The sequence below is a fragment of the Sinocyclocheilus grahami genome, unplaced genomic scaffold (genome assembly GCF_001515645.1).
Source record: "Sinocyclocheilus grahami isolate Dianchi unplaced genomic scaffold, SAMN03320097.WGS_v1.1 scaffold1415.1, whole genome shotgun sequence".
NCBI lineage: Eukaryota > Metazoa > Chordata > Actinopteri > Cypriniformes > Cyprinidae > Sinocyclocheilus > Sinocyclocheilus grahami.
The window spans coordinates 154,062-180,384 of NW_015506594.1; the positions used below are offsets into that span (position 1 = coordinate 154,062).

The window sequence follows — 26,323 nt, forward strand, 5'->3', positions numbered from 1 at the left end:
GTATCAATGCGTTAATTACCATGACAAAAACAGATTACATGTGCACTAATCAGAACTACAACAATGGGCAAAATGATATGAGATATGCTGACCACAACTTAATTTGAAGGCAAAGATTTCCTAATAAAACCCTCAATCCTCCTAGGAAGTTCCTACTTCAGCCATTTAATGCAAATGCAAAATAGTGAAGAGCATTTTTGCTCCCACAGAGAAAGATGGGAAATGTAAGGTATCCACCATGATTCTTTCACTGACAAGTTTTCTAACTAAATACAATACTGTGGTGGCGCTCATGAGAGCTCATCTCATAAATATCATTCTGACATGTGTTGAAGGCAGCGCAAGTCAACTACTTAAATCAGGGGTGTCCAATCCTGGTCCTGGAGAGCCACCGTCTTGCATAGTTTAGCTCCAACTTGACCCAACACACCTCCCCGGAAGTTTCTAGTAATCGTCGAGACCTTGAGTTCCTTGGTTCAGGTGTGTTTGATTGAAGCTAAAATATACAGGACATTGGCCCTGCAGGAGCAGGACTTAAACCAGGAGTGTCCAAACTCGGTCCTGGAGTGCCACTGTCCTGCAGAGTTTAGCTTCAACTTGCCTCCAAACACCTGCCTGGAAGTTTCTAGTATGCCTAGTAAGACCTTGATTAGCTAGTTCAGGTGTGTTTAATTGAGGTTGGAGCTAAACTCTAGAGGACAGTGGCCCTCCAGGACCAGGGTTGGACACCCCTGACTTAAACGGTCCTAAACGACAACTAACTGGGTTTGACAGCCAACTTGTAGACCTCACCTTCAGAAACCCTGTTTCCTTCTCCTCCTCCTTTTCCTCCTCCTCCTCCTCTTTATAATGGTAGATATACTTTTGCTGGTCCTCTATGTTGGGTAATTTCACCATATCTGAAGCGGTTTCATTAACAGCCACCTGTTTGTAAACCTGTTCCTGTTGTGTGAATGCAGCCCAAGACCTCCTGTCCCCTTTCTCCAGAATTTTCCTCTCTTCCCTTGGGTTCTGCTGATTCCCAAAACCCACCATAGTCTGGATGGATGGTGGCAGTCTGAACTCCGCCACAAGAAGGTTGGGTGCGGAGGCCGTGACCAACTTCCTGAAGAGCACTGCTTGTTCTTTGGGTGAGGGTTCCCTGTGCCGGTCTGGAGAAGTGGTGGCCTGGTAGCCATTATACATGATGTCAGAGTTAAGACTCTCTCGGTAGCGGTTGGTGTGGTTCCAGATGTCCTCCAGCTCCTCCTCTTCCTGCTCAAACTGTTGATGGTCAGGATGAACTGGATCATCAACGTCGATAGATAAGGTAATGCTCTTGTCCTTGGAAAACTCTAAGTTCTTGTTGGAGATTCCTGCGTCCAGGGATGGTACCTTCCCAAAGGTCCTCTGAGGCACTGGACAATCTGAGGAGTCTATGTACGGACCCTCAGCACATAACTTGAAGCTTCCAGAGCTGGAGTGACCAGAGTCCACTGAGTCCTCTCTTCCATTGGCTCTGAAGTTCAACACCACATGAGATGCATGGCTGGGACTTAACTGTTGAGTGCTGGAGGATTTCGCTGGCCTATGGTACACGTGTCCATTAAGTTTGTGAACCATGGTATGGACACTAGGACATACATGAATCTCTGCCATAGTTGAGCTGTGGTTGACTATCCCTCGGCTTGCATCTTCTGGTGGGCTTACATAGTAGTTCTCTTTGCAGTCAAGTTGAGTTTCATTAGCTCCCCAACTAACCACCTCTTCTTTAGGCACTTTACTGATCCCAGATAGGTGTTTCTGTTGGATATTGGTCAGATCACTGAGTGATGAGGGACGATTCTCCTCAAATGAGATGTCTTCAACAACAGGAGAAGGTGTAGGAGGAAATTCATCTTTAGTAAATGATACAGTGTCAATGCTGATCTTTTTGGAGTCTTTACAATCAATATTGAGGGTTACTTCACCTGGGGAAATTAGTTTGAGCTCTTCTTTTTGTGTTGGAGGTGAGCGGGCTGTTTTAAAGGTGCTCAGAGCTGTTGGACGATCAACCTGAGAGTCCTGGTGATAAGAGTCTGTCTTTTTTTGCTCAGGAGGGCCAATTGTGATGACATCTTGAATGCTAGGGATGAGGCTCATATCCTTGGGCAGGTCAAAGCTTAACACAGAGCCCAAGGACAGAAATCTGCAGTGGTTCTTCACATGTCCTTGGGTGGCAACCTCTAAGGTATGGTGAACTGGAAATCCAACCTCTCCAGGACATTCTGCATCTATGTCTTTCACTAAAGGGTTCTTTATGTAGTCCAAGACCTGAGTCCCATCTCTGTTTGGCTTCCTTGCATTTTTCCGCTTCTTCCTTTCCTTCAGGGGCCAAGTATGTGTATCGTATGTCACCGGTTCACATACAGGTGGCAACCCAGCCTCCTCCGACAGCTCCTCTCCCATGATCTTCTGAATGGTGTGTCTACGGTCATCTTTCTTCTTCTTCGCCTTCTTGCTCTTCCTCTTCAGGCTGCTAAAGATTGAGATGTTGCTATTCTTTGGCAGGAGGTTGTTGGTATGCAGAAGGGTGTCTTCAATGGAGGACGAGGAGTATGGGGAGGTGCAAGGGGAGGAGAAAGCATACAGGGAGGTACTGGGAGAGGAGGAAGAGGACCTCTGGGCTTTGTCTTGGGGAAGCGTCATACTCTCATACACTGCCGTGTTGTTTTCTGTAACATGCAAGTAAGTACTTACCTAAAACACAAGGATAAGATTGTTTTAGAGTGTTATCACCTTTTTTTCTTCCATGCATAAAGTGGTTAGCATGCATAAGTATCACACTTCAATACAAAGTTCACCCTTCAAATATACATCATGCTAATTATCTGAAGAACAATGATCCTAAAAAGCATTTGGGCAGTTAGGTCGCACATAAAAATGAATGAATGTCATTGCATTGCAAAACAAAATATCAAATGAAATGGCATCTGCAAACAATCGTTGCTGTCATTTTTAATGCATGCATGAAGTCAGTTCTCCTCAAATACACACAGGTGTAGTTCATTACATTAACTATCAACAATTTCACAACCACAAAGAGTCTTCATTTTGGACCTTGTAAGTGTGCTTGTGTTATCTTGATAATAAATGTGGCTTAGTTTGGTATTTTGTTATCTTATGCAATGACATTCATATTTAAGTGTGGCTTAAGTGTCCAAATACTTTTTATGGCCAGTGTAATCCACAATTCAAACACTGAAAAAGTATTATTTGTATAACCATTTATGAAAATAAGTGTTTTAGTATCTGAACATAGCACTTCTGTGAGTCTCTGGCTCAAGCAAAGCATTCCTGAGCAAAAACAAAGAAACATGTTGCTTCACATTTGTTACTGATGAATGATGACATTGCTCTGCAATGATAAAAACATTTAAAATGCTGAAACATATTTTCCTTCACTGCTTACATTAAGCAGCTGGAATTCACATTTGTTATGGGAAAAAATAAACATTTCTTGCATTCTGTGAAGAAAAATTATGCAAAACGTGCCACTACACTGCCAGGATGTTTTGGATGTTTGCCACGGCGTTGCTATGTTGTCGCTACATACTATGTGGTTACCAACGTTTTGTAAGTGGTTTTTATTGTGTTGCTATGGGTATTCTGGGTCATTACCAGGGAATTACTATGCAGTTGCTAAGGTGTTCTAAGTGTTTTTGTGTGTTGCTATGCTGTTGGTAAGATGTTCTAGGTGGTTGCTATGTTGTTGCCAAGGTGTTTTGACTAGTTGCCAGGATGTCACTAAGCAGTTGGTAAGGTGTTCAGAGTGTTTTAGTATGTTGCTATATTATTGCTAAGTTGCTCTAGGTGTTTGCTAAGGTGTTGCTATGCTTTTGCTAAGGTGTTCTGGATACTTGCCAGGGCTACGAGATCTCTAAGCTATTCCGGGTGGTTGCCAGGGTGTTGCTATGGGATTCTGGGTAGTTGCCAGGCCATACTATATGGTTGTGTTTTAATTGGTTTTTAGTGTGTTGCTATGCTACTGCTAAGATGTTCTATTTGATTGCTAGGGCATTGCTTTGCTATTGCTAAGGTATTCTGGACAGTTGTCAGGGCATTACTGTGCAGTTGTCAAGCTATTCTGAATGGTTAGTGTGTTGCTATGTAATTGCAAAGGTGTTCTAGATGGTTGCTAGGGAGTTGCTATGCTGTTACTAACATGTTTTAAATAGTTAGCAGGGCGTTACTATGCAGCTGCTAAGGTGTTCTGAGTGTTTTTAGTGTGCTGCTATGTGATCACGAAGGTGTTCTGGGTGGTTGCTAAGGAGTTGCTATGTGATTGATGTTCTAGATGGTTGCTAGGGTGTTGCTATGTGATTTCTAAAGTGTTCTGAGTGGTTGCTTACATCAAAAAGCCACACCAAACCTTAGCAAACACCACTAATAGTGCAAAAACATTAGATTTACATGAGAACATCACTAACAAAAGAACACTAGCAAGACTACACAAGCACACATTAATTTTTTTTTGTTTTTACTCTGGGCTTAATAAGAATCATCTGCTCTTAAGCATGTCATCATACACAGCTGTAATGGCTTGACCTTTCACCCTGTGACTAATCTTGTGTTGCTCTGGCAGCCCCAGACCATAAATCACACAGGGCAGTCAGAAGGGCCTTCTAGAAAGTTCACAACAAATTCTCCAGCACCCCCCGATCCTGCTGAGAGCGATTTCAGATCTCAGCGATCATGGGAAGCGAAGGGTGAGGTCACATCTCAGCACCGTGCGGCTGTCATGAATGAGTTTACATCAGGCCTAAAGAGAGCTTACGTAAGAGTGAAAAACCCCACTGCATGCATCTTATCACCTCTCTTATCATCTGCTCCCTTTGTCATTGTCTTCCTCTGGTTAAAACAACCGATTTACAGCAAATCTTCAAATCTAATAAAGACCCCTGGCCTCTGCTGGTTCCTGACTCATATGTCATGACGGAGCAAGAGTTTAAAGAGTAAAAAGTAGAGTTGCCCTTAACTAAAGATTTGACTTTCAGTAATTAATTTAAGCCATTAGTCGAATAATGGCATGTTTATATTAATTTAATTAGTTAAATAATAGGCTTTAATATATAGCCTATTCTGCAAAGCACCAGCAAAAATAATGACTATGAATGTGTCGGAAAAAATAGCATGGAGATATTTTAATTATTTATGAATAAACTAGTGTTTTTTGAGTCAGTGTCGGCTGCACAGATGAAGTTGACGATGCGGACTCGCCATCTCCACATTACAATGATGCGCCATTAGAGAGAAAAGCACCTTTCATACGGATTACATAATCGGAGAGTATTTGTTTTGAATCGGTTTTGTAGATGTTTCAATTTTTCTATAGATATATTTCTCATGTTTGTGAGGCAGTAGCCTATACGCTGAGTTTCGGTTCATTTTTGTGATGTGCTCCAGTTCATGGAGACGGCAAAAAAAAAACGCATCTTGATTGTTTTCTTTATTTTTTACGAAAGCACAACATTTTGTTGATACTGTGAGTGTACACAAATAAAAGTAGACCCTTTACAGTTTCGAATGATGTATTACTCTTATCTGCATGAGTAAAAATGACAGCAATTTTTAAGATGTTTTTTGCTGTTATCAGGACAAATGCAGTAAGTGTGCTAATAGCATCCACACTCCACACAAACACTTGGATATGTGCCTAAAAGTGCACATTTATCTAAGTTAACGTGCTACTACTTGCATGTTTCACTTTCAAAAGATAAGCCACATTTGAGGTTGATGAATAATAGATGAATGTTTGAATTTCCTTCCTGGATTTACTGTTATTACCTCAAGGACCAGCTGTTAACTATCTGTTCATCACGGACAGTTTTTCTGTGACTAACCGGCTAAAAACATTTTGGTTGACTAAGCCTCTTACGCACTATTAGGGGGGCAATGCTAGTAAAAAGACTAGAAGTTTGCTCTGTTCCTCATGCAAAGCTATTGTAGAAGTATGCATACGTGTTTCGATGATCATTTCTGACTTTGTGTGATTATACATTCTGATCTCTAGGGTCTCATTTGTAAGCGGCGACTCTATATGTGCTGAAAGAAAATAAAAAATCCTGCAGACAGATGTCATAATGCGTTTGAAATTAGACAATATGACAGCAGCTAGACACTTTCCCACAAGCCCTAATCTTCCTGATGTTTTCAAAAAAATCTACTGGATTACATGAGAGCTGCAAACCTACAGCAATGGACAAAATTTCCAAAATAACTTCTAATACTGACAGACGTTTACACTTCACAGACCCTAATGGCATAATAAAAGACCCAAGGATATTGCAAAACCATTTAAGGCTACTATATGCTACTATATTTTTAAACCCCTGTAACCGTTCCAAGAAACACACGCTTTTCATTTTTGCTGCAATTACTTTCAAAATGTTCCCAAAGACAGTTTTGTAAACAACCCGAATGCTTGAAATGAGGCTTTATGTTTGTGTTGGAAGTGTTTCTCATCCCGGTTTTTAATACTTCCCATATACTGGCAGCTCAAAATGAGATCATTGGAAGTGGCTATTTCCTCTGTCATCTTTTCATTACCTGCCCATACCTGTCTGCAATCTCCTCTAAACCGCAGTGACCCCTCTTCCATCAAAGTCTCTTTCTCTTTCCAACCACGGCACAAATAAATGACCAGGCCAATGGCGATTTTTCAGAATAGCATATTATTAGACTATGATTCTGAGATTTACTGCAATGCTTCAGTTATCAAAAAAATACGATGAGATGTTTTGAGATCATGATGTTAGTCAGTCCATCACACTACAGTCCTCATGCACACACACACAAGCAGAGCTGGGTAGATTACTTACAAATTGTAGTCCGTTACTGATTCCAAATTACATGGCAAAAATTGTAGTTAGTAACGTAATCCATTACATTACACATTTTAGGTAATGTAATCAGACAACTTTTTGATTACTTTTAGATTACTTTTGAATGGAAGCCCGTTTCCGTCAATAAAAAAAAACTTTTCATCTCACAATTTGGACTTTTCTTCTCAGAATTGCGAGAACTCAGAATTGCGAGTTTATATCTCACAATTCTGAGAAAAAAAGTCAGAGTTGCGAGATGTAAACTCGCAATTGCGAGGAAAAAAAAGTCAGAATTCTGAGATAAAAACCCGCCATTACCTTTTTTTTTTTAATTCAGTGGCGGAAACAGGCTTCCATACTTTTGACCTAACTCATTTATCACATTGATTTAAATAGGATAATCTTGTAATGTATTGATATAAAAATACAAAGAGAAAGAAAATATATTACATATGTTGCTATTAACAACAAAGTGCCGTAACCATTACATTACGTCAGGTTTCCCAAACTGGGGTTCGAGAAGAAACTGCTAATAATCATAAAAATGTAAAATTACAATAAATAATTTTTAAATAATTGTGTTTGAAAGACAAAAGCCTTCCAAATACATAGTAATTCATGGTTAAATAACTAAAAAAATAAAAAAAATGATTTGCTCAATCAGTAGTTGATGCAATGTTGGGATGCTGAGAAAACACAAGATTTTTGTGTAATTATAGCCAGCGGACTAATGACTGGTCTTTGTGTGAATGTCCACAAAACTGGAGACCTTTAACGGCAGGCTATTTTAGAAAAGAAAATATAAACGATGAAAAAATGGATGAATAATTTATTGCTAGTGTGTGATTACTATGTAATCAATAAAAACAACAAGTACTTAATTTTTGGAATCTGATTACGTAATCCAGATGACATGTAATCAGTTACTACCCAGCACTGCACACAACTAGCATATTTCTGTTTACTCGTGCAGGGCCACTGACCAACTATATTTACCTCTTCTGCACTGTGTCGATAAATCTTTTGCTTTCGCTTTAAACTACCAAAAATCCCCTGGCAGCACTTCCAAAAACTTTTACAGGCAGAAGTGTGAGACTCAGCAGGCTGAAGGGGAACGTAGAACAAAACAAAACAGAGAAGGGTGTTTTTGAGGAAAGAGAAGCTAAATGTAAGGAGGCTGAGAGGGATATTGAACACAGAGTAGCGTATAAGTGCAATAGGGTTTGACTTTGTGTGACTGTGGTTTTTAATAATTCTCACCCTGTGCACAGGTTCGAGCACCGGCACGCCACCTTCCCTGCCGGGCGCTTGTACCTGGATTTGTGTGTCTCCAGAGTTACTGAAGCTGAGGATGAGATTGACAGTACCTCCTAAAGCTGAAGGACTGGATTCCTTCAGCACCAGGTACGGCGAGTTCGGCCTTTTTAAATGACCGCTATCATCGCTTCCTTTAGGACTGACACTCTTCATCACCTCGTATTCATAATTGTGCTGCAAACTGTCCTCCGTGTCACCAGGGGGAGCACTTGTGAGGCTTTCTGTTCTCTTCTGAGAAGCCTCGGGTGAGGTTTCCACCTGAAAAATGCCAGATTTAGCATGCTTTATGAGGAGAGTGCATCTTTGGGTCGATCTTACGAAAACTGTCAAGGATTTCCAGGTCACATTTCACAAACAAAAGAAAGAAAGAAAAATTATATTTTGCATAATGTCAAAAACAAATATTGTATTTTAGGACTTTTAAGATTGCTTGCATTGTGATATTATTTGACAATTAAGCACATTTCCTGCCTTCAATTTCCCATTATTAAAAAAGCAACAAAAAAAAAATGATATTATACTCTATATTTCATTCTATATTAATAAAATAGTAAAGCTTGTTTGCACTGTGATTGTTTCTACATTTAGTAGCACTCATTTAATACATGCTGATTTAAATTTAAAAATCACTGCATTACAGTATTTTTTACTTTAAAAGAAAAAAAATAATGCAATATAAAAATGAATATCTAATACAAATCATCACTGCGAATAAGCGGAATTATAAAAATCTTAAAGATCAGGTTTTATTTTCTTCATGAAAAACTGCATCTTTGGGTCGATCTTACGAAAACTGTCAAGGATTTCCAGGTCACATTTCACAAACAAAAGAAAGAAAGAAAAAATTATATTTTGCATAATGACAAAAACATATTGTATTTTAGGAATTTTACGATTGCTTGCATTATTTGACAATTAAGCACATTTCCTGCCTTCAATTTCCTATTATTAAAAAAGCAACAACAAAAAAAACCCGATATTATACACTATATTTCATTCTATATTAATAAAATAGTAAAGCTTGATTGTTTCTACATTTAGTAGCATTCATTTAATACATGCTGATTTAAATTTAAAAATCACTGCATTACAGTATTTTTTACTTTAAAAGAAAAAAATAATGCAATTTAAAAATGAATATCCAATACAAATCATCACTGAGAATAAGCGGAATTATAAAAATCTTAAAGATCAGGTTTTATTTTCTTCATGAAAAAAACATGAAATGTATTTATTTTTTAATATTATTTTGTTATTTTAGGTTGATCTCATGAAAACGGTCAAGGATTTCAGGACCATTAAGATTGTTTGCACTGTGACATTTTAATGCAAAAATTCTATATTATTAAATAGTGAAGTATTTATTAGTAGCATCTGCAGCATTTAATATATGCTGATGCAAAAAAATCTTTATTCTTAAAATGGTGAAGTATTTCTTAGTCTTTGGTATATGCTGATGTAAATTGAAAAATCACTGCTTTACAGTATATATTTACTGAAAGATATTGATTGATTGATACAGATATTATTTAAGACAAATAATCACATTTCCCATATTCAAATTCCCATTTCTATAATGGAAAAATTAAAACTATATTAATAAAATGAAAAGATTGTTTGTAGCATTTGAGAATTTTTTGAATCATTGCATTACAGAATTTTACTGTAACTGAATCCTCTTTTAGAATCATTGGAATTATTATAATATATTTGCAAACAATCTTTGCAAATATATATATACAAAAGTTATTTTTGCATCAACTACATACATATATATATATATTTATTTATTTATATTTACTTCAGTTTGAAGCGTAACCTTGACATGTTTCTTTACAATTGTCATGTATGTACAACAGGAGTGATGAAGTGAATTATTCATTTCAATCACAGTTTTTAATATCTGCACCATGAATGATTGATTGATTGATAAACTTCATTTATCCAAAGAGGGGAAAATCACAAATGAATGGGTTCTACCTGTGTTTGCAGGCTGCAGACCGTGGCCTCTGAGTAAATAGCGTCTGTCTGAGCTTCTTCAGCCTTCTGTCTGCTCAACAGCTGATCCTTCTGAGCCCTCCAGTGGACCAGGATCCATCCCAGCATGCTCCTCAGCTCCTCCATCCTCTCTCTGATCTGCACAAGACATAATAAACAAACCATTTTAACGTTCTGTCATCCCAGAAGCAACTGAAGCAGATGTTAAAGGGATAGTTCACCCAAAAATGAAAATTACCATTTTAAGGCATCCTAGGTGTATATGACTTTCTTTCAGATTCTTTCAGTTATATAAAAAAATGTCCTGGCTCTTCCAAGCTTTATAATGACAGTGAATGGGTGTTATTTTTCAATAGTCAAATAGAAGCCCAATAAAGCGCATCCATACATCACAAAAAATGCTCCACACGGCTCCGGGTAGGGATGGGTAATTTTAATTAATAATAGTTATAAATTAATAATAAAAAAAAATAATAATAATTAATACTAGCTAGAGATTACTGTTTTTTTTTCTTACAAAAATGCATGGATTCGCTTCAGGAGGCCATTATTAACCCTCCGGAGCCAAGTGGGACACTTTTTATGATGGATGGATGTGCTTTATTGGACTTCTTTTGGACTATTGAACATCAACACCCATTCACTGCCATTATAAAGCATGGAAGAGCCAGGACATTTTTTTATATAACTCCGATTGGATTCGTCTGAAAGAAGAAAGTCATATACACCTAGGATGGCTTGAGGGAGAGTAAATCATGGTGACATTTTCATTTTTGGGTGAACTATCCCTTTAAAGAAAGCATATTTGTGACCCTGGACCACAAAACCAATCATAAAGGTCAATTTTTTTAAACTGAGATTTATACACCATCTCAAAGCTGAATAAATAAGCTTTCCATTGATGTATGGTTTGTTAGGATAGGACAATATTTGGCCGAGATACAACTATTTGAATATCTGGAATCTAAGGGTGCAAAAAAAATCTTTTGCCTTTAAAGTTGTCCAAATGAAGTTCTTATTACTAATCAAAAATTAAGTTTTAATATATTTACAGTAGGAAATTTACAAAATATTTTCATGACACATGATCTTTACTTAATATCCTAATGATTTTTGGCATAAAATAAAAATCTATAATTTTGACCCATACAATGTATTGCTGGCTATTGCTACAAATATACCCCAGTGACTTAAGACTGCTTTTGTGCTCCAGGCTCACATTTGTGATTTTCTACCATTTTGTTGAGGTGATGCTCGTCGTCAAAGAGTTTTTTTCCAGCCACAGCAAGCTGATCAAACTCCTCAAATTTCTGCTCTATCTGCCGATCCAGAACCTCAACCAGAGGCTCCTGGTTCTCTCGGCTTTGACGCAGAGCGCTTTCTGAGAAAATGCAGGAGCGGGTGTCTTCTGTCCAAGAGCTGTGGGAGAGAAGATGAACAGCAGAGAGGTGAAGACAAGCGCTTCAGGCCAACACACACAGCTCGAGACATTTCTCCAAACACATGAAGAGAACACAATGTGAACAGACATCTTCCATCAATAAATCAGACATTAGCTCGGCAAATTATATTCATAGAACATTCCTGGTGAATCACACCAAAACATGTCCAGCTCACATTTCACCCCAAAATCAAAAGAAAGAAGGACCTTTATGATTTTTTGCTTTATGCCATTATTTTCATGACAATTAAGCAAGTTTCCCCCAAATTTGCATTACTGTAATGTGTCCAGACACTTAAATTAGTTTTTTTTTGTATTTTTATTGAAAAAAAAAACAACAACTAAAAAACTAATATTTAATTGTTTGTCTTTTTTTGTTCAATAATTAGTTTGTTTAGCATTATTTTAGTATTTTGAGTTTTTTTTGTATTTTCTTTTAAATCATGTTCAATTGCTATTAAATTCTCATTACTATACTACAGTATTTTATCTACTATTAATATTTTTATTATAATTTATATATGTACATACAAAATTATTATAAAATAAAATTGAACCAAATATTAAATAATTGTTGAGAATGTAATTAGAAAAATATATGAAGTATATAATAAATATTTACTATTTATGGTAGTATTTGTTTTGGGTTTAATTTATGCTGATTTAAATAAAAAATATTTAATTGGATTTTTTTAAATTAAAAAAATTGCATGATTGAAATGTCTGGGCACATTACAGTAATACAAATTTATTCGGAAACTTGCTTAATTGTCATGAAAATAATAAAAAATAATAATATTTATAAATTACAATATATAATAAAAATGACAAAGTAATTAAAAATTAGTATTTTATATCTGATATATATATATATATATATATATGTATATATAATTTTTTATTATTTATCAATTTGTATTATATGCAGTACATTTGGTTGATTATTTACTATTTTCTATTTATTATTAATGTGTATTAACACAATAACCAAAGTTTAGGGAGAAAATATGAAAATATGGTACAACAAAAAGGTTTTATTTTATTTAAACTATGCATGTTATTTATTATTCTTTTTTGGGGGGTTTTGGGGTGAATTATGACCTGTACGTGTTCTTGTGATGTCAATCTACAACAAAATGAGAAATAAAATGGTCTCATTTAATTGTTTTATCACTGACTTACATCATTGCCAGATAGCTCCTAAAGAAATGGCGCAGGTGTCCAAACTGCAGGAGTCTCTTCTTGTTTTCGGCCACACTTTGGCTGAGCTCGTCCCAGGCGTTCAGGCTGGTCTGAATCTCAGTCCCTACAGCGTTCATCCTCTCCGGACACACGTCTGACAAACGGCTCGCCAGACTCACCATGGCCTCCACCTCCTCCTTCAAGACCCCGTATTCAGCCTGGAGGAAGAAATACATCTAGGTTTAAGTTCACAATTGCATACTACCATCCAACTAATACTATTTTTGCAACATAAACCCTTTGCAAACTCGTACGGTTTGACACCCTCAGTGCTTTAAATCGGTTAACCATATGCTTCACATATGCATTGCTGGCATCGCTGATAGATTTTCTAAGCTAATTAAAAGCGTTAATAAGAATCAAGCAGCTCAGTGTTTCAGATCTGCGCCTGCAAAACAGAGATTGTCAGATGCTTTGTGCATGAGCGTCAAACTATTTTAGTATGAGCCATTAGGTCATTTCTTGCGCTTTGGGGTTTCCAGACAGATGTGTTTGCGTTTTGCACGCCATCTAGGTATTATTGCATTGCAACGCACCCGCACAATGCTGCAGTCTCAAATGAATCAACCGACACTTACAAATACACATCATAAACGCCAAAAACTCGCACACAATGGAGTCCTGTGTGGATAATAAAGGCATGTGTGGGCTCGCTTCATTATCGAACAAAATCTCGGTGGATGTCCAGCTTCAACCACAACAGGAAACAGATTCTAGAAACAATGTGCTAAAACAAATTCATCACAAGAATTGGGAGAAAGACGTTTCCATTAGATCAACACCGGAGGCCACCGAGTCCCGGCAAACAAGAGGCTTCCTGTTCTCAGAGCGCTTTCACCGGTAAATGCTTTGGACGTGTTATTGTGTTGCAAAAACACTCGGTTGCTGTCTTACTTCTTTTTTTTTAAAGAAACAACCCCACAAAAGGGTGAGCCGCATGAAAGCATGTCCAGGTAATATTTCACAACAAAAATCTGCATGAATAAAATCAGCTCTATTTTTAGGACCATGATTTTTTTTTTTGCAATACTACTACTCCTACTACTAATTAATAATAATAATTATTATTATTTAAAATAATACTTTTTTATTTCTTGTAATTAATTATTATTTGTATTACTTAATTGTCATGGAAATAAATAAAAATAACAATAATGACTAGTATTACTATTATTATTATTAAGAAATAATAATGATAAATTCTCATTTATGTTACTTAACTGTCATGAAAATAATCAGCACGATAATCACTATAATAATAATAATAATAAAAACATTAAAAACAATTATAATTTCTTATTTTTATTAATTGTCAAACAAAAAACAATCACAATTATAATAATACTACTAATACACAATCATATATAATAATATAATTTATTTATATTTGTAATTATTGTGATGTGATTATTTTCATGACAATTAAAAAAAAAATTGCTGAAGTTTTTTTTTTATTAAATAAAATATATACATTGAGGGCAGAACAACAACAACATTACCATATACCATTATTTATAAATATTTTTCAATTTAATTACTTTTTTTTTTTGCATTACAGCAGCAAGATTGTTAGGAGAAAATGTGCTTAACTGTCATAAAAATAAAGTAGTATTGCCTAATATTTTACTGGATTTGGCAAAAATATGATTACTCTGGATTTGAAATCAAATTTTGTGAATATCTTCTCTTTTGGCAGTCCAATGAAATAATGAGTCAAAGAGATAAAAAAAAAATGCAAATATGTCCTAATATTTAATTCATTTTTTATGTTACTTTCGTTTTGTTTGCCTGCTGTTGTGTTATTTGTATTATACATTTATTCAACTTACAACTTTTACATTGTGACATTATTTTTAAGACAATTAAGCGCATTTTCTATCAAAAATCACTGTAATGCAGTGACACATTTTATTTTATTTTTCTGCATTCCCCATTACACTTTCAAAACTGTAATAAAGTAAATATTAAATGCAACAAAACAAAAAAATTGCAATATATAGTTTTTATTTTATAATGTAATCAGCATAAATGAAATATGTACTCTAGACACACACACACACATATACAGTGGGGAAAAAAAGTATTTAGTCAGCCACCAATTGTGCAAGTTCTCCCACTTAAAAAGATGAGAGAGGCCTGTAATTTTCATCATAGGCCACTGTATATAGCATTATAGTGATGAAAATGACATTAAAATATTATTATTTTTTTTTTTGTAAAACATTTCTTCCTGCAAAATACACTGTACAGTGTCTACTATTTATGTGAAACAGTATGCAAAACGCACTGATCAATATTTCAAACAGTAGTCGTGTTTCATAACCTTGTTACGCTGCATGTATAATCCATCTTGTAAACTACCGGTAATACTGTTTTTGCAATTTTATTCCAGTTTTGAGTAATTTTTTTGACAGTGCAATAAAAAAAAGGTCAACTCATGATTGATAGCATTTCCTGTTCATCACACTGGAAATTGACTCTCAATGTTTCATGCACTGCATTGTGGGATACAGTACTCCACACAGTGTGCTCTAGTTGTATGTGGGCATTTCTTGGCATAATAAATGGCATATGTTGCTCAGTATACAAACTGCACACTAATTTCTTTCAACAACACAAGGCAATATGCCATTCCAAACATTCAGAGAAACACCAGATATATGTACCCTGTAGTTGAGCTCCTCTGAGACCTTCAGGACCAGACCGTTCCTCTCATGTCTTCTCCTCAGCTCGTCCCACAGAACCTCCAGCTGACTCAGAAACTCCTGGATCTTGATGCTGCCCGGATGCTGAGCCCTCACCAGACTGTAACCCTCCTGGACGGGAACAAGACGTCTGACAATTTTTACATTTGAAATCATTTATGCATACATATTTGTGAAATATATAATATTCACATTATTTTATAGGTCTCATTTCTAATGCATATTAATACTATTAAACTAAGTAGAATTTTAATAATAGTCATTTTCATTATGGTTAAGGACTAATATTATTTTTTATTAAATGTGATAATGATATTCATTTTTTTATAATATTAATCAGTATAGTATACATTTTATAGCATTGCTATTTTAAATAAATTATATATGCATGTGTGTATATATTAGTTAATATAAATATATGCTATTTATATACAGTATATGCTATATCTATTTAAATATATGCTATTTATATAATTATTTATACAATTATTCAAATTTATGTAATTTATATAAATAAAATTAATGCTAATTCAATTAAAAATAATGCATAATGATTTAATTAAAATAAATAAGTTATTTTATTATTAATGAGCATTAATAATTATTATAAAATTTGACAATTATATACATTTTATAACATTTATCAGGATTTAGCAGGATTTCATATAAACAAAAACACTTTTCAATTAAGGTAACAGCATCAATCCTGAACACACACATTTAGACAAAACACAACTACAAAACAAGGCCACAAAATAAAACTCAAAACACACTATTTGAAATAATTAAGTCAAAAACATATCAAATGACTCACTATTTTGAATCAGCTCACTGAAATTAACCATCCAAACGAATTAATTTGCTATGATGTATCAAACTTACACAATATTTCATTGATAAGCAGAAAGAAAAATAAAAAAATACACAATTTCATCGTATTCAATTGAATTATGATTTAAACTAGAAAAGTAAAAAAAAAAAAAAAACTTGAGGATTTATTCTCTCAATAAAATGTGGCATGCTGTAAGAAATCATTGCACTACATTTCTACTTGTTGGAAAAAGTAGCTTCTTCTAAGCTTAATTTTTTTTTTCACACATTTCCAGAAACTGCATTACCAATAGACAAAAGTTAGTGTTAGATGAGGTATGTGTGCACAGTTGTTGCGTAAAGCCAGTGAACACTCTCACCTTCTTGACCAGCTCTATCCTGGCTCTGTTGGACAGGATATCCTGTTCCAGTGAGGCCTGGCGCCTCTTGGCTGCTTCAAAACCGTTCGGCCCGGCCAAACTGCAGATCTGAGTGGCCATCGCAACGCTGTCTTTGAGCCAGGAGAGAGTCTGTGGAGAATACAAAGAGAACATGAACATGCTCAAAGCACCTAGAGACTCCCTGCACAGGCAGCGGTCCAATCCACATAAACTGCTCAAGAGATGCACCATTGACTCATTCCTATACAGTACTCAGACATTAGCATGTCGCTCAGCTAACAACACAACACTCTAATAATCATAATACAAACAACACAAATATGAAATATGAAAATAACCTACATTTTCACTAGAACTATGTTTAATGATATTTCAGTAAGTTATTGAATGAATTCTAATAATATTTATTCTAAATTTATTCTAAGTTTTAGTATATAATAATAATAATAATATTAAACTAAGCATTATAATACTAAGCGAAGTATAATTTGAATAATAGTAATTTTTATTGATTAATGACTTAATAATTTATTAAATTAAATTTTAATATATATCAGCATAATATGCATTTTTATAATATTGCTATTATCTATCTAGCTGTGTGTATATATATATATTAGTTTATATACATATAAGTTATATAAATAAAACTGATGCTAATTTATTTAAGATTTATTAATTAAATAATATTCATATTTTAAAAGTCAGATTTCTAATTCATATTAATAATATTAAATTAAGAATAATTTTAGCAATAGTAATTTTCATTATGGTTAATGAGAAATATGAATAATTATTAAATTTGATCATGATATTCACTTTTAGAATATTTATCAGTATAATATAAATGTACTATTTTAAATCAATTAGACTACTTTCCGTACCCACTGTATTAGTTAATATAAACAACTGATATAAAAACGATTTATGCAAATTAAAAATATTAATGCTATTTTAAGTCTGATTTCTAATTAATATTAAAGTATAATTTGAATAAGTTTAATAAGATTTTTATTATTATTAATGATCATTAATAATGTATAACTATCATTTATAAGTATCATAAAATGATAGTAATGTTATATAATTTATCAGTTTTTGTGTGCATTTGTATTCTTATTATTTTAAAAGTCTGATTAATAATTCATATTAATATATATTTTTATATTAAAGAAACCTGTCTTTTGGAACAGCCTTTATGTCAAGAGCACACCTACCTAAAGGCTTCCTAGGTAGGTAGCTTACTAGGTTTTAGAAATGCTTTCCAGGTAGTCAACTCACTAGGTTTTTAGAACCAAAGCTTTTAGAGGCATCACATTCCATGATAAAAAAAAACAGGAAGACATATTTCTAACAGAAAGAGCCGAGAGATCCTTATTTAGACCTGGCTGACCTCTGAACCGCTGGCTCCTCGGCCCAGACTGGGTTCAGACGCCGCCGGCTGCATTTCCAAGACAGAACAATTCCTGGAAGTCACACACACAACCTGATCCTCATGCAGTTAGCAAAGACCCATCAATCAGCCTCTCGTGAGTTTATTCTGGAGGAGTCCAAACTCTCAGCTGAACAGCAGTAAAGCGGGAAGAGCTTCCCTGTTCTGTCTGACTGGACGCAGTGGGGCTTTCGCAGCATAAGCGATTGTGTAAGTCTTGTGTAATGGTAATAAATAGGCACCTTGTCTGCAGAAACGGTGAACTTCTGGAGTTGCGTGTGGAGCGGTGTGTGGCCGCTGGACTCGGGCCTCGACGCGTTCCCGCTGTAAAGCACAACACAGGACCTCTATTTAGCATGCATCTTTAATTTGCATGCGTGCAAAAATTTTCCGATGTGGAAATGTCACCTTTCAGTGGCTGTGTGGAGTTTGAGGGGGACATCGCTGGCACAGGCATCCCAGCTGTCTGCGGGCTTCCCGTAGTGCTCGGCATCTCTCCCGGCCTGCGGAGGAAAACACAAGGTGCGTGTTCATCCAGCAGACACTGATGTGTTTAAGCACCCACAATGGACCCTTGTGTGCTGGTTTAAAACACGGTGGTCCATCGTGATACTGACGCGTCACACACTGCCCTGAACTGCGTGGTTGGCTGGTTACCCGGGTTTGAATATCAGCATGCGGTTGGAGGTGCGGACAGTGTGGATGTAATCCCAGACAGAAAGGCAGTCACTTTTTTCTGGAAAGTTACAGTAAGCAGCGCTGTTCAACAGGCTCCAGCGTCACATGAGGAAGCCAACATGGGAAAATAATTATTCTGTATAATCGCCGTCATGTCTCGAGTAGAAGGTCACTGCTTTTTCATGAACATTACAACAGCTGTGAACAACATGATACACTAATCATAACAAGAACTCGCATGTATTGAGGGGAAATAACCAGCATTAAATGTATTGATGCTCGGTTATTAAATAAATTCTAACATTTATTCTAGACTTCCATATTATTATTAATACTATTATTTTTATTATTAAAATGATTTTGTATTGATGCTAAGTTATTAAATACATTTTAAAATGTATTCCTATATTATTATTATTATTATTATATGTGATGCAAAAATAATTTATATTTATTAAAAATATTTGTTTTAAAGAAATTATTACTTTTATTCAGGAAGGATGCCCTTAATTGATAAAAGTGGTATTTATAATGTAAAAAAAAAATTATATATATATATATATATATATACACACACACAATCTATATAAATACAATTTATGCAAATATAATTTATATTTTTTAATTAAATAACTCATAGTATTTTAAAAGTCTGATTTCTAATTAATATTAATCATATTAAAATAAGAATAATTTCAATAATAGCCATTTTCATTATGCTGATGGCTAATATTAAATATGAATTATTATTGATGATATTTATTTTATAATATTTATCATTATAATATACATTTTATAATATTGTTATTTTAAATACATGATACATATTAGTTAATATAAGCAATTTATATAAATCTAATTAATGCAAATTAAATAATAAAATATTTTTATTTTAGGTCTGATTTCTTATTAAGTGAAAGTATTATTATTATTATTATTATTATTATTATTATATTAAAGTATAATTCTGGAAAGTATTACGGTTTCCACAAAAATATGAAGCAGCATAACTGTTGATGTCAACATTGATAATAATCAGAAATGTCTCTTGAGCAGCAGATCAGCATATTAGAATGATTTCTGAAGATCACGTGACACTGAAGACTGCAGTAATGATTCTGAAAATACAGCTTTGATCTCAGAAATCAATTACATTTTACAATATATTCACAAAGAAAACTATTTTAAATTATAATAATATTGTACATTATTACTGTTTTTGGAATGGTACTGTACTTAAAACAAATGTTCACCTACAAATGTAAATTCTGAGGACAGAAAAAGTTCGGATTAACTAACCGGTGTTATGCGTCTGAATGCAAATGTGATCTGAAAGCAATACTTTCAGTGGATGATGATTTAAATTTCAACCTGTTCTTCAAACAAGTTCCCATATGGCTTGATATACATAGCAGGTCAAATTAATAATGTGATTATTAAATCAAATTAAACATGTGCCATTAAATATGCCAATCCCATTTCTAGTGCAAACATAAAACGATTCTATGAATGCTTTCAAAAAATGTTTTGACCAGGACATGGAAAGTGAAAATAATAACTGCAAAATCATGCAAAACTTCAACAGTGCTTTCTTTCACACGGTCAAAACCGTTTTTCATGCACGGCACCCAATCGGCTCATTTCTGCTTTTATGGCGGCATATGAATCTAAGCTGGGCATTCTCTGATTATGAGCTCAGGATGAATGAGTCAGAGTTTGGGAGAGAGAAACGCGTGATGCTGGAGAGAAAGAAAGAAAGAAACAGTCGCCTGAGAAAGTGCCATTAGGAGAGCGCGGCAAATTTACAAGACCTAATAGCATTTATAAACACGCCACTCAAAGAGTGCAAGCCTCGAGTTTAATCGCACAACGGCACGTTATCGGGCTATTCGCAAGTGTGAAGCCTTTGAATAACAATTACATGCTCCGACGTCTCTTCTCCACATCCTGCTTCAGATCAGTCCAGGCTTTTATCCAAACTCCTGCGCCTTTCCTGCATGATGACAACTAAGAGACAGTGAATTATGTCACCGAACGGCTCTCGAATGGCTTCCTCTGCTCGTTCCCAGCACTGTATTTCATCAGCTCTCTCTGCCTCTTCCAGTGTAAAGTTGTGGAGTGATGTCAGCCAAACGCTCTCGTAGCATATATGAAGCTTGTGGCGGCTGCATCTGGGAGCCATTAGGCAGAAATATAGGCCTCTTCGTCATGTTTACCTCACGTCACTAAACAAGAAGTCTGGTTCTACACACAAACACACACACACATGGATGCGGTGCCTCATAATGTGTAAAAATACACAGGTTTAGACCTTCTTGAGCTGAAACAAACATCTTAAACTAATCCAGGTCGCCGGGTTTTGGGCACTTTATTCGACCAGCTAAACACTAGCTTGAGAGAGATTAGTATAAGCCTGTCATGAAATAATGGTCAGAAAAAAAACTTTTTTTAAAAGAAGGTATTACTGACAAAATATTTTTAAAATCCTATTTTTTTTAAAAGTTCGTTTTTTTGTTGATCATCATAATTGATACATCAGGCTTTTATGGCTCATATAGCCTGACGTCCTGGGGCTATTGTATATTCCAGCCAGGCCACCTGCTTGAATAACTGATTTACGTTATTCACTCGCTTTATAGGGGTGAAACAGATCGTACTTGATCATTTGCACGTGCTGCCAATTTAAACATGCGTTTTAAACCATTGAAGCGCATGAAGAGGTGAAAGAGAAATCAATTTGGTGCTCGAACAGAATCGAGTCCTCTTTCACGTCTCCTTGAGCTTGAACGGACACAAACACACAAAACCTCGGCAAGTGTTCTCGTAAACACAGTCGGTTGCATCTTGAAGTGAACCTAAACAGTGGGGAAAGAAATCGGACGCGTATCATTATATTAGATCCGTGCATCTGGTCTTAAAGGGACAGAAGCCTATTAAAAACCTGCTGCTGTCTGTGTCAATGTTAATCAAACATAACACAACTTTTACAAATATTGCAGTGTTATTTTACACTTAATTATTACATTTTTTGTACCTGACTAATGTTACACCTTATTTTATTTTTAACTTTGTTCTAATTTATCTATGAAATTTGTTTATTTGTTCTATTATTATTACTTATTGCATAATAATATCCAGAAATACATCCAAGATAATCATCCTACACACTATGGAGCTCTTCTTCAGCGCTAATGGCCTGTAATATAACAAATGGTTTATGTTGCTACTGTATTATTCCAATGAGTGTTTTCCTCTATTTTCTGCAGGTACGTCCAAAAGATGTTATTTCAGCCATAATGTCAGCGGATATGAAAACGCCTAGAATTGGGAGTTTTGAGGGAATGCTGTTTGTCCTGGCGGCCTGTTTTTGCCCTCGCAGCACAATCGAAGCGTGTCATACCTCATGGAAACCTCTAGATCTGTCCTGCCAGTGTCAATAACACCGCCGAAGGCTTTCCTGAATGCTGTGTCTCACAGACAACTGCGCTTTGTTAGATAGAGAGGATGTCATCTACATCCCATCCAAACCAACACGCAGAGAAAGAGGAGCCTCACATACCGCCCTCCTAACTAACCAAACTGCACCATCATCCATGGAGAGCAGCAACTGTATTTCACTTGTGTGGCCGGAAGAGGAGTCAGACTCAACGCGTCAGAGCAGAGGTCATTTACAGCGTCCGTTACGTAATTATGGCAAGTGCTAACGTCTTTTCAGCATTAAGCAGCAGAAACGCTTAAGGTCCTTTCACATGACTCGCGTCAGGAAATAAACAGTTTTTCGTTAATTCAAGTAACGCTGAAATAAAATAAAAAATAAACATTAGATAAACGTAGACAAAAATTACAAATGGTGCCTGGGCAACTAACTGAAATAAAATAAATTAAAGCTAAATGTAATAATTTAATATATAAAAGTTTAAAAAAAGACGATAAAAGCATGTGACTACATGTCTAAAACACAAACTAAGATTAAAATGAAAAACTGAAAATATAAAAATAGTAGTTACTTTAAATGATTAATAAATACTAATAAAATAATAAATACTGCTAAAGTACCTCTCAGTTGCCAACATGACGCTAATACCACTAATAAGGAATAAATAAGGAAAAACATTATTATATATAAATAATAAAATATATAAATAATATAAAATACATAATAAATAAATAATTTAAAATATTTATTCATTTTAAGTAGATAAAATATATAATAATTTAATGTATAATGTAAAATATGAAAATATGAAATAAAAAAAATTTAAATATAAAAACAAAACCTTATTCAAAATGGTAATAAATACTACAACAGTGTATTATTAATGCTAAAATAACACTGCTTTTAAAACAAGCAGCAACAACGGCTATAACTTTCGCATGAAAAGTGCAATTTTACTATTTATTAATTTGCACAGAATTATACGGGGCTTAGAAACCATTATTAGCACTGTTATCAGAAATTTCATTCTCACTTTTTGGGATTTTTTGTGTGTGTGGCTTGAACACTGTGTAAAGAAAACGATTACAGTAAAAACAACGACACCTTTGGCAACCGTTTGAACACAAAATACATCAAAATAAATTTTTTCACATCACATACAGTCACTTCCATAAACGCTTGTGTGATTTTTCTACATCCTAGTGAAATCAATGAATCTGCAGAACATCCGCTTGATGCATCAAGTCGCAGAACTGAATGCTTTGGGAAACATGTGAAAAAATGTGTGCGTACCGTAAACCCCTTCAGACGATTTTGCTCCTCTTTAACCTCCTTTCCCATAATTCTGTGTGGGTCTGTTCCCACGCTGCTCCGGGTTTCAGGGTCACTGCTGTCCCTGGTTAACGAGGGGGTGGAGGGGAGTTGAGCTGCCTTTTCGTTCCTACAAACACAAACACTCAGCCATCAAATCAAGCTGCCAGCAGCACCGGAGGCCGAAGCCAAGAACACAGAAGCTTCAGCACTGGGTCTAATTATGTCCACGCTGCATTCACATTCGCTGTCACTCTATGGAGAAGTTTTACAGTGACTGAGAGCGACCCATGACAGCGGATTACACATCTGGTGTTAGTAACTTCCAATATTAAGCAATGTTTTCAAAACAAAGCCACTAAGACGCATATAAGTACATATATATATATATATATTATTTATATATATGTACATGTATATGTATATGTATATGTATGTGTGTGTGGCTGTACATACACATATGTAGTTGTTTTTTTGGTGTTTGGCTTAGTGTTACATTAGAATCATTATTATACTCATACCTTTTGTTCTTTTAATATTTTGAATTGTTTTTAGCTTTATTTTTTTGTTTTCATTTAAATGTTTAGATTTGAAATGTTGTTGTATGCATTTGTCATTTTTATTTAATTTATTTTATTTTCTTAAATGTGTGTGTATATATAGTATTTATAGAGTTTTAGCTTTTAGTTTTAATTACTTTTTCTTATTTGTAAGTCGCTTTGGATAAAAGCGTCTGCTAAATGACTGAAAGTAAAAGTAAAAAGTAAAGACACTCTACATCATGTCTTAAAATAAATATGCACATGGGAATAAATAAAATATTATATTATATTATATGCACACTAGTTTTTACACATTTACATTTCCTTACGAAAATATGTAAAGTGTAAAGAAATGATAAGAAAACACTTTTAATAAGGAATAAAGCATTATTATACATTACAATATAATAATAATAATAAAATCTATATTTATAAATAAAAATATTGTATATTAACATTTAAAAAAATTAATAAATATTGAATTAATTGTAATAATTATATATAAATCATAATAATATATTCACACACTAGTAATAAAATATATAATTATTAAATAATTTGTATGAATAAAAATGCACTCATTTTAATTTTATTGCATTATATTATATTATACACAGACTAGTTTACACTATTAATAAAATATATAATATAAATAAATAAATATATTGTTATATGAATATTTTTTTAATTATATATTTATAATTATATAACATATATAAAATACATAATACATAAATACACTTCCATGATTTTTTGTTAATATATTTTTATGATTATATAATTATATAAATTATAATTTCTATTTATAAATCTATATAAATTATATATTTAATTTCTATTCTATTCTGATTTATTATATTACATACATACTAGTTTACATTGACACTGATTTAAGAAAATGTGAATGGTGTTTGGTTTTGCAATGATGCTAATGCCACTAACAAGTAATGCAGAATAAGGAAAAGCATTATTATATATTAAACATATTGATAAAACAATAAATAAATATGTAATGCACATAACATGCAATCTAAATAATCAAATCCAGACTCAGGCTTACGTTTTCACGTTTCGGGACACATGCAATGAGACTCTTAGGGAACATAAAACCTGTATTTTGTCCTGTGAGTTTACAACAACATGACAAGTTCATCCCTTTTCTAAAAGTAACAGTAACAACTGATCTAACAATGATTAATGGTGCTACTGACTAGAGCGAGTGGATCTGAACAACGACACCATACAGTATCCGGCCTGACTTTTTCCCATTCATAAATTCAGTCATACATAATCCATAAATGCACTGCTGTGAAAGAAAACCAGAAGCAGCGTTTGACAGATGAACTTTAACTGCTCCAAATTCAAGACATACACAATATACAATACACAATCACTGGTATAACACTCGGGACGGTCAAGAATGGCTTTAAACATCCACATATTAACAGAATCTGCTTTTATATTATGATTTCCATACAGAGTAATTTCCCTCAGAAATGTCCAGCTCGGCTGTGAACTTTTACTACGTTCACAGAACAGAACGAGCTGCTTGTGTATTATTTTACCATTAGTAACAATTGCCATAAATACATCTGCGTTGCACAAATAAACCAATGCATTTAATATAAGGAATAAATTCCTGTAATTACAGGGATAAACATACTTCATCCTCAACCGAAGGCATAAGGAGGAGACGCCAGTCTTTCCGCAGTAAGCACACTATGACTAACTGGGCTCAAGAGCAGGAATCGCAGACTTTTAAACCTCAAACGATGATGAAATCAATACAGACTCCTTAATAAAATACAAAACAAGCTCAAACTTGGATTTGGAGGCCAAACTGCAACAAACAAACAAACAAATGAGAGTTTAAGAGTAGTTTCCAACTAAATTTGATACCAGATGTTTTGTTTGGTGTTTAGTGTTTTAAAACGTTATGCTAATCAGGAGGAAAAATTGGTAATTGGTGTGTATAAAATATGAATATTTATATATGTATTTAATAATTACTTATAATACTGTATATATATATATATATATATATATATATATATAACATTTATAGCAATTATAATTATTTATTGTTAAATTACAGTTATTTGCATAACTATATAACTATTAAAATATGTATTTATTCAATTTTTCATATAATTATTATTAGCTTTTAT

The 26,323-nt window shown here is 34.3% G+C and overlaps 1 protein-coding gene across 1 annotated transcript in view; it reads right to left on the reverse strand.

Moving 5' to 3' along the window:
* The window catches only part of LOC107570100 (uncharacterized), a 44,981-nt gene that overhangs the window by 5,193 nt on the left and 13,465 nt on the right, over window positions 1-26,323 (reverse strand). The window contains exons 10-20 of the mRNA XM_016256300.1: window positions 23,596-23,743; window positions 18,597-18,691; window positions 18,431-18,512; window positions 16,736-16,885; window positions 15,507-15,656; window positions 12,781-12,998; window positions 11,393-11,576; window positions 10,140-10,295; window positions 8,103-8,417; window positions 7,839-7,946; window positions 793-2,718 (exon numbers count right to left, since the gene is read on the reverse strand). Coding sequence (XP_016111786.1) covers window positions 793-2,718; window positions 7,839-7,946; window positions 8,103-8,417; window positions 10,140-10,295; window positions 11,393-11,576; window positions 12,781-12,998; window positions 15,507-15,656; window positions 16,736-16,885; window positions 18,431-18,512; window positions 18,597-18,691; window positions 23,596-23,743 — 3,532 coding nt within the window. The remainder of the gene's footprint in view (window positions 1-792; window positions 2,719-7,838; window positions 7,947-8,102; window positions 8,418-10,139; window positions 10,296-11,392; window positions 11,577-12,780; window positions 12,999-15,506; window positions 15,657-16,735; window positions 16,886-18,430; window positions 18,513-18,596; window positions 18,692-23,595; window positions 23,744-26,323) is intronic.